This window comes from Dendrobium catenatum, unplaced genomic scaffold (genome assembly GCF_001605985.2).
Source record: "Dendrobium catenatum unplaced genomic scaffold, ASM160598v2 fragScaff_scaffold_1117, whole genome shotgun sequence".
NCBI classification, from domain to species: Eukaryota; Viridiplantae; Streptophyta; class Magnoliopsida; order Asparagales; family Orchidaceae; genus Dendrobium; species Dendrobium catenatum.
In genome coordinates this window covers 2,180,155-2,190,453 of record NW_021319579.1, presented here as the reverse complement: position 1 = coordinate 2,190,453, position 10,299 = coordinate 2,180,155, and the positions used below count along the sequence as shown (strand labels likewise).

The following is a 10,299-nucleotide window of genomic DNA, read 5'->3' as shown; positions in this document are numbered from 1 at the left end:
CGTATGCGCTCCAACCAAGTTTCAATCCCCTACACGCGCATGTCGACATCGTGCTTTTCTGTGGACCTGCTATTTCATTTCGCACCCTGCATTCATTTTCGGGCAACCCAGACTTGCATATTTTGGTAGCTCGACCCTGCATGCATCTCACAACTCGTCTAATTACACACTGCTCCGGCATCCGCTCAGAACACGAACGCGAACATGAATGTCCAGTCCGAGCCTCCTACCCCATGTGATCCTACATTGACTACACGCCATCCCACGTTACGATTCCCATCTGCCTGCATAGCTCCCGCCAGTCCAAACCCCACACGCATGTTTTCCCGAGCCCCGCATTCTCGTTCGCACACATCTGGCTGCCCTTGTCAGTGGGCGTTAGCCCGCGCATCTACCTACGCACGTTTCTTCGTCCTGCGTATGTGTTCGTGAGCGGGTATCTTGCGACCTGCACTCCAGTTTGATCATGCACCTTACGCGTCCTTACTCACAATCCCTGCCTTCAAACAATACATGACTCCACAAGCAATTCTGTTGGCCCAGGCCCTGCCTTCGTTATACGAACCTTGCACTATACATCCCATCCACCTTACTCGAACAAACTCGTGATCGAAATCGCACCTCTCATCCCATTTGTCTCACGCAAAATGAATCGTGATGCCTGACTGTAACCACTCAAATATGTGAAATAAACTTATTTGAGAAGCATGAAAATTCTGGAGTAGAGTGAATGTGTTGGTGGGGGGGGGGGGGGGGGGGTCCCATACATTAACATATGTGATCTATAAATAGCTATTGATAACATTTTTTGTCTTGTGGAACATCACTAGCCTAAAACTAGACTATTACCTAACAATCTCCACATTAGTCCAGATTTTACAAAGCTTAGAAAACACTTTGTTGTTCATAATGAATAGCTTAAGAAAAGTATCCACCAAACAGGATGTTTCTCCTCCACCTATTTCTATGAACCAACGCTTGTTGCAATCTGACTGCTCCCTGCACTAATTCGACGAGCAAGCTTACTAAACCTAGCTCAATCCCACTCGCGTTCGGTCTCCATTGTGCATTTCGATCCACGACTACAACTTGCGCTCTTGTGAGTTTTAAACTACGTGTGTCTGTAACTACTATTGTTTCTCCCGCGATCCTTACGCACATGCCTTGTGCATCTCTAGCTTATGTGTGGAATGCTTATGCTCCAGCATCGAGCACCCCGTGGCTTGACCATCTTCCACGGGTACCCATGTGTGCTCTGACCTACGACTTTGCACGAGCTACCCACCCAATCCTAAGCCCAACTTCTTGCGCGCGATTGCCTCCACCTAGCGTGAGAAACTCAAAAATTTACTTAGAACTCCACACCAACCCATTTGCTTGAGAAACCAATGATTCTTGAACCCACAAAGAATACTCCACTTTCTTTCATCTCCATTGTTCACACGCTCATATGCGCTCCAACCAAGCTTCAATCCCTTACACGCGCATGTCTACACTCTGCTTTTTTGTTGACCATCGATTTCATTTCGCACCCTGCGTACGTTTTCATGCAACCCAGACTCGCACAGTTTGGTAGCTCGACCTTACAGGCATCTCACGACTCATCCAATCACTCGCTGCTCTGGAATTTGCTCAAAACACGAACGTGAACATGAATGGCTTATTCGATCCTCCTACCCCACGTAATCCTACACGGACCACACGCCCTCTCGTGTCACAGTTCCCACATGCCTGCACAACACCCGCTAGTCCAAACCTCGCATTCTCGTTCGCATGCATCTGCTTGCCCTTGTAGCAGACGTTATTCCGTACATCTGCCCATACATGTTTCTGCACCCTGCGTATGTGTTAGCCCGCAGGTATCTTGCGACCTGCACTCTAATCTGATCATGTGCCTCACGCATCCTTACTTGCAATCCCTGACTTCAAATGTTACCTGACTCCACCATCGATTCTGCCGGCCCAGGGCCTGCCTTCCTCTTACGAACCCTGCATTAGACATCCTATCCACATTACTCGAACAAATTCGCGATCGAAGTCGCACCTCCCATACCATTCGTCTCGTGAAGCATTACTATAACCACTCAAATATGTGAAATAAATTTATTTGAAAAATATAATTTTTTTGAAGTAGAGCGCTTCGATGCTAATTTGGTAAGCTCCGCGCTGCTAGGCCATGAACTATATATATACATTCTCGCCTCACCCCATCGACTCCATCACTTTGTTGCTTAGCCATCAAGAAATTGAAAGAGAAGAAGAAGAGATATAAGAGAGAAAGATTTTTGTATTATATTTATCAGTCATTGTTGTTATAGATTTTATTTTATTCGTTGTAAGTGACTAATCTCGTACTTCTGTTTTCAATGATTTTAATTTCTATGAATTTTATCTGTCCTAAATCTGTAATGTATTATATTTTAATTTCATAAGATTTTACCATGCATGTTAAGATATGTTATAGATTTAATCATTCTGAATAATTTGATATGATTTTATTGCATTTTAAATGAAAGAATGAATGATATGATACTCGACATGTTATCCCACTAATGTACGTGATTCAATGACTGTCAGTCAAAAGGAGCTGGAGATTGATTGGGAATTATAAGGAGTCGGGCGACTGATTCATGTGATTCAATGGGAGTTATAATTGTACATTGATTGAGTGTTATAAGAGGCGACTGATTGAGACTCATAAGTGCATCAGCAAGATACCTTTAAGATACACTCATTGAATATCTTACAGATACCTACACTGCTACGAACATTGTACTAATATTATGACTGATACTAATATTTTTTTACTATCATTAACACAATTTAATGTTATTAATCATGATATTAATTTTGTTACTGACATTAATACTTTTGACTGTTACTGATATTGTGACTGATGATGTAATTGATTGAAATGTATTGTTTACGAGAGGAGTTAGACATTTATAACCTCACTTTGGGCTATTTCATTAGGGCTAGTCCCGATTTTTTTAGTTTTATATGTAAAAAATTATAGTGATTTGTATGAATTTCTTTTATTTGTATGTGCACTTTCAAGCAAATCTAAGAGGTTAAATTATCTATTTACTTCGCAAATAGTCTAGCATGTAACAAAATTAATGAAATATCCTGAAACCATTTAAAGATGAAATAGTTATATGATACTATATTATTAGCTAAAGTTGAAAAAATTAATTCTTTTGTTAAAAATAATTAATAATATTAAAAAAATAAAAAAGAGCTGAATGAGAAAAATAAAACTAACGTTGAATGGCCATTAAATTATTTAACTAATATACTTTAAAATACAAGAGAAGATGTGGCTTAATTTTTAATTTATTATTGTCATATACTTAAAAGTTTAAATTAATTATTTAGAGCATTTGTTCCAAACATAGACATCCATTAATTTTTTATTTTTTTTAATTGGATATATAAATAATATATCACGTATCAAATACACATAAAATAAGTGCATGCGTCATATATATACTCAATATTGCGTGTGTCTTCATTATAGAATTTTAGTGTATTATAATTCACTACCCTTCTCCACTTCATCATGAAAACTTATTACGTGCGGAATCTGGATTTTGTCTGGACTCTACTCAGATACCTACGTGGCTTCACCTTATTTGAGTCTAGATAAAAAATTATATCTACACTCCGTACGTGATAGTCTCTCCTCCATCATACCCCACCTCTCAAGATTGTAAATACACTCAACATCGCGCCCCCATCGTCAACTCATTTCCTAACCTTGCCAATTTATCTTTGGAGACCTTTTGTTTTTATGTCCCCAAGTAGGGTTGCAAACGAACCGAGCCGAGCCGAGTATATGTGTGTTTATGTTTGTGTTCATTTAATATCAGCTTGTTCAAGTTTGGTTCATGTTTGTTCGAGCTTTATTGTTTGTGTTCATGTTTGGTTCATTTAAATTAATGAGTGTTCATATTCGGTTCATGTTCAGTTCATGTTTGTTCATTTAGTGCTTATCAAGCTTGTTCGCGAACATATTTAACGATTTTTTTTAATTATCAAACAAACAAGTTTATGAACATATCTATGAACAAACACATTTATAATAAAAGCAATTGTCTATGTAACAAATGTAATGATTAATGTCGAGCTTCTTATCGAGCTTAATGTCGAGCTTGTTCACGAACTTCAAATGATGTTGTTCGTGAACATAAATGAGCCGAACGCACTAGCGTTCAAGTTTGTTTATTTAAGAATCGAGTATTTAAAATATTGTTCAAGTTTGTTTGTTTAGTTAATTAAACGATCACAAACGAGCTTTAATCGAACCGAACGAGTAGCTCGTCGAACATTTGGTTCGCTTGCAGCCCTATCCCCAAGATGAAAAGTTATTAGGTACGGTGTCCAGAAATTAATCCAATATATAATACATTAGATGATGTGATACGTCTGAATTGACCTTCGTAAGCATTCTTTCTCCATCCAGCCTCCAAAAACATAATTCCTCCAACAAACCCTCAATGCGGCGTGAAGTATTACGGACTAAAACAGGGTAATGCATGATTTTACGACGGAATATTTATAATTACAATTAGCGTTTTAAATTTGTTTTAGAGGTAAGGGGTCAAAGAATCGTTGGGGGTTAGCGCAATTTTTCTGGTTTGGTACAGAAGCATTTCCCATCTACTCTGTGGATACATTCAGGGCCGGCGATGGCCTCCGTAATGGCCGGCACGAAGCTCTCGTCCTCTTGCACCACCTGCACCGCCAATTCAAGAAATCCAACGCAGGAAGAGGAAGAAGAACGAGACCAGATCTCCGACGATGATCTCACCCCAGCCCTCTCCCTGGCGGCCTCCGCCATCTCCCTCTCACTCCGGTTCCTTTCCGATGGCGGCCGCGGAGGTTTAGGTGGCGATCTACTCCTCCTCCCCTCCCAAACCCTAAAGCTAGACTCCTCGGTCCAGTCGGCCGCCATGTCCCTCGCTCGCATCCTCACCCTCCTCCGCCGCTCCCCCCAAAGCCTAACCCTAAATTCCCCCTCTCCCGCACCTCCACCCACTCCCCGACAGTCCTGGTTCCTCCGCCTCCTCTCCTCGTCCCCCTCCCTAGGCGACCCGCGATGGCCCGAAAACTTCCGAATGTCAAAACCCTCATTTTATCTACTCCTCCAAACCCTCTCCCCTTCCCTAAATTCCTCCCCATCCGCCGCCTCCTCTGGCGTCATCGCTATCCCTCCGGAACACAAGCTTGGCGCCGCCCTCTTCCGCCTTGCCCACGGCGCCTCTTTCCGGGCCGTCGCCCGCCGATTTGGCCTCCCTTCCCCGGACCTCGCCTGCCGCGCCTTCTACGAAGTCTGTAAAGCCGTCGCCGACCAACTCGGTCACCTCTTCGAGCTCTCCTCGGATCTCACCCGCGTCCTCCAAGGATTCCACTGGATGTCTCTCCCCAACTGCTGCGGCGCCCTCGGCTTCTCTCGCTTCTGCTCGTCCGTAATCGCACAGGCTCTGGTCGACTCCGAGGGAAGGTTCCTCGACGTCTCCGCCGGATGGCGAGCCTCCATGCCTCCGGCTGAGATCATTCCCCGTACCAAGCTCCACTCCTCACAAGCCATCGTCCTCGCCTGCGGCCCGCCTCTCCAGCTCAACGGGGTCGGTTCATCCGTTCCACGGTACTTCCTCGGCGGCTCCTGCTGCCCACTGCTTCCATGGCTGCTTACACCTTTCAGCGGTGCAGACGAACCCAGCGGGGCCGCCGCCGTTTATAATGCCGTGCATGCCCGAGGAATGAAGCTTGTTCACAAGGCTTTTGTGAGGCTCCGGGCGAGGTGGCAGTTACTGCGCGGTGGGTGGAAGGAGGAGTGCGCCGAAGCCCTGCCCTTTGTCATTGTTTCTGCTTGTCTTCTTCACAACTATCTGATCAAGTGTAGTGAGCCTGTGCCCGACGAAAGCGATATGGAAAAGGAGGTGGCGGATGGGTTCCCGGCGTTTGAGGGGAAGGCGGATAAGGTTGGGGAGAGGATAAGGTGTGTTCTTGCCTCGCACCTCAGCAAGCTTATTAATCCATGAAGGAAAGGAATGAATGAATAATGCCTACTTGGATTGTGATGCTATGTAGTATATGTGAAGGTGGAGCAGTAAGAATTAAATTGAAGTTGGATCTGAAAGCTGAAAGCCATGGCTTTGGAACAGGGTCGCATGCAACTTGTCTTTTTTTTTTTTCTTTTCTTTTTCTTCTCCTTTCTTGCAAGTTTTGAGGAGAGGTGATTGGTGTCTTATTCTGCTTAATGATTCAACTAATGACGCCCAGCTTGATCTTGTATTTTTTTTAGGATTAAATAATTATCTTATGTATATAATATATATTCATTAATAAGTTTGAACGGGCTACAAATGTATGGTATTAACAATTTTTATTTAGTTTTAAATAAATATGTATAATAGGTCTTTATAATCATATGCCTCATTCATTTTTAAAAAAAGATTTTTACGTACATAACATTTAAAATTATTGAAAATACATATTCAACATTCGAATTATTATATTTATTAATGTACCACTTAAAATTTTCCTTTCCTTCTATTCTACCATTATGTTTATTCGTGTGTCGTCTTTCGTTTGTTCTCACGAAGGAAGGTGTATTGGCATTGCTGACGTCCACGATGAACTCAATAGCCTGATTTTTGCAGTCGCCAATGCCTCCCGCGCTGCATCAGACATCCCCTACGCAGACTTGTTCGACGAAACTATCGTCCCCGCATAGTCATGGCTTCCCTTCTCCCTGCTTTACGCTCAGGTGATGTTCTAGACCATTGGGTTCAAGGAAAGCGCCTCATTTATGTTAGCGGGGAAGACAATGCTTACAGCTAAAATACGTGCTATGGCCGCCAGGAAGAAGATGAGGAGTAGGAAATTCCTTTGATAATAGATAAAGGTAAGTTTACTAGCCCAAGAATACACCCAAATGGCGACACCAACGACTAGGAAGCAGAAGGAATGCTGCAAAATAAAAGAAAAAAAAGGGTGAATTTCTCATGCCCTCCATCATCGGCAAATTGGAATAGCTCAAAGCAACTCATCATCGACAGTGAATTTCTCACCCAAATGACGGCACCAAAGAATTTGTGTTGGCATTAAAATTTCTACATGGAAAATGAGCAGCTTACTCTTAAGATTAGGAATGAAGACGAGATGATAGCGATAAGCCAGAGCCAGCCGTTGGGGCCAAGGACCAGAGCCACGGTTGCGTTAGAGGGGTTGGGGTTGAAGTATATGAACTTCTTAGCTTCAGCGTTGCTGTTTGCCGCCAGTGGTTCCATTGCTCGAGCTCAAACAGTGAAATGATGCCATCAAAGCGATGAGATGCTTTTATTCACCGTGAAAGGATGCCATTGATGGGGAAGACAGTCGCTGATAGTGATTTTTGAGCGAGGGTTTAAATGGAATGTTTTAATTGATTACAAGAGGGGTTTTAAGTGTTATATTAATAAATATATATGTTTAATTGTTAAATATAGTTTTAGGTGTTATGTATTTAAAAATCTCTAAAATAAATGATAGTATTGCTACAGGCTAGAATAATTATGATGGGAAAAGAGGACTTTATTGTATTATAAATTTATAATTATATACAAATTTTGCGCAAATAGAGATATATATAATATTTTTTTTGTGTGAGTTTAAAAAAGGAAAAATCATGGTCTAATTTAGATTATATTATTTTAGTATGTAGATTTATAATAGGTTGAGTTTGTTAAGAAGTGTTGGTGTTGGAGGGTAGCTGATGGAAAGATCGTACAAGTTTTCAGTGGACGGCTAGTAATGTTGATCGGCCAAAAATAGATGTTGATGTCAAAGGATGATGTGCTACTATTAATGGATTGAAGTGACAATAGGCATCTAATGATGTATGATGGGCAATGGTGGATGTTAATATTGGTCAATAATAGACTATGATGAACAAGCAAAGTTATTCTTGTTCCACTCTCCTCCACTTAAGTAACTGACGTTCTCATTAATATCCTTATCCCAAAATCATCCACTGTACATATAGGATTCTAGAGATGGCCCCTACAAGTTCAAGTGATGACTTCCATCACGTAGCACTTTATCCCTTAGGGCAACGTGAATAATATCTCAATAGTTAAAATTTTGGGTTATTTTAAATGATATCAGAGCAATACATCAGCAGAAAGATGATAACTAAGTGTCATACAAGACAAAGTACTATATGAGATAAAATGCTACGTGATGGAAGTCATCACTTGAGCTTGTATGGGCTACCTTTAGAATCCTATCCGCATATTGGATGATTTTGGGATAGGGATATTGATGAGAATGACAATTACTTAAGTGGAGGAGATTGTAAAACCCTTTAAGTAAAATAAGCTAAACTTTTAAACATCGATGAACCTTTTGGTGTAACGATTGTAATTTCATAAGAAACTTCACATCGTTATGTATACTCATCCTAGAGAAATCCTGGTTTATGTAACCTACTCAAAAGTTACACTAATAGGACAAAATTGTGAAGCCCTTAGATCAAAGCGGAAAATATATCGATAGTTAAAAGTTTGGGCTGTGATACGTCATCACAAAATTAGCTTGATCGGGCACGAATCTCGAGGCAAAAGCTAGTTGGAAACTTCAAAAATTAATTTTGGGAGCACCCGAACTCCGATTTCAGCGAGCTTATTGTCAAACTGAGCGTCTTGGAAATACGAATCCAACGACACCAAATTCGACCCAATCCGAGCCCAAATGGGCCCAAATCATGAACCCGAAGCGCTGTTGGAAGGTTCAAACCACAATTCGAGTTACCAAACGGACTCCAATTTTGACGAGCTTATACTCGAATCGAACGGCTCGACGAGACGAATCCAACGAGCCCAAGATCTCCGAATTCCAACATCACTAAGGCATTCAAATGTCTAACAAACGGTGCATGATCGAAGGGTTCACTATCGGCCATCCATTAAAACCACTCCCTATTCGCCCTTGATCTCACACCTATTTACGGGTCATGTCACTCCAGAAAATCTATAAATAGAGCCCTCATTCATCACAATGAAGGGGGATCCAGGCTAGAGAGAGGAGAAGAGAAGAAAAGGAAGAAGAGGAGGGAGCTCCTCTTCGACGACCGCCGGACCACCGCAGGAGTCTCGCCGGGCCACCGCCGGACCACCGCAGGAGTCTAGCCGGGCCACCGCCGGACAACCGCAGGAGTCTCGCCTGGCCACCGCAGGAACCTCGCCGGACCACCGCCAAAGCCTCGCCGGAGTTTTGTTGCACCACTGCGGAAGACCCGACGTCCTGCTGAAGACCCGACGTCCTGCGGAAGACCCGACGTCCTGCTGAAGACCAGACGTCCTGCCTAAGGCCCGACGTCCTGCTGAAGACCCGACGTCCTGCTGAAGACCCGACGTCCTGCTTAAGGCCCGACGTCCTGCTGAAGGCCCGACGTCCTGCTGAAGACCCGACGACCTGTTGAAGACCCGACGTCCCGCCTAAGGCCCGACGTCTTGCCGAAGACCCGACGTCCTGCTGAAGACCCGACGTCCTGCTGAAGACCCGACTCCTTGCTGGAGACCCGACGTCCTGTTTAAGGCCCGACGTCCTACCAAAGACCCGACGTCCTGCCGAAGACCCGACGTCACTCAAGGCCCGACATTCAGACCCCACGCTCAGCTCACGTCCGGACTATCGACATCCGATCTTCCAAGTGATACTGGGTCTAACACCCGACTCCTTTTTGATAGTAACCAGTTGTAATCTGAACACCCCTGAAGGTGATTCAACCATTTGTAACCGATTCAAAGTTCTAGTGGAATCATTTTCAATTGGGCTAGGCCCCGTGATTTTTTCTCTTTTCAAGGGTTTTCCACGTTAAAAATCTTGTGTTCTCTGTGTGTGAGCTAGTTATCCGTTCAACGCTAAGACGCAGAATTAAACCTCTATCGCCGCGTATTTTCTAGCCCGCAACAGGCTGTTACCTAAATTACTTTGATTAGAAGTTTATTGAAAATAACATTTCAATGACGTCATAATCAATTATGGAGTTTTTGGCCAAATAATTGAGTCCTTTAAAATTTGAAAATTATGATAAAATTCCTATTTAATTAGATGGATTCTTTAAAAAACGAGTTATCACTTTTTTATGTCACAATCTAAAAGCTATAAAAACACTTATGATCTCAAAAAAAAAATTAATTGTCCTAATTTTGAGGAGATTTTAAGACACGTCCGTTTTAATGATGTATTAATTTCTTCTCTATTTTGAATACGAGAATCTAAAAATTCAAAAGTACTTTGAATCTTCAA

General features: G+C 42.5%; 1 protein-coding gene across 1 annotated transcript; it reads left to right on the top strand.

The window, feature by feature from the left end:
- The first annotated feature begins 4,431 nt into the window (after positions 1 to 4,431).
- LOC110103262 (protein ALP1-like) lies at positions 4,432 to 6,354 on the top strand. The gene has a single exon (XM_020831895.2). It carries the CDS (start codon positions 4,692 to 4,694, stop codon positions 6,045 to 6,047), a length of 1,356 nt encoding a protein of 451 aa, XP_020687554.1. The 5' UTR covers positions 4,432 to 4,691; the 3' UTR covers positions 6,048 to 6,354.
- Positions 6,355 to 10,299: the final 3,945 nt, after the last annotated feature.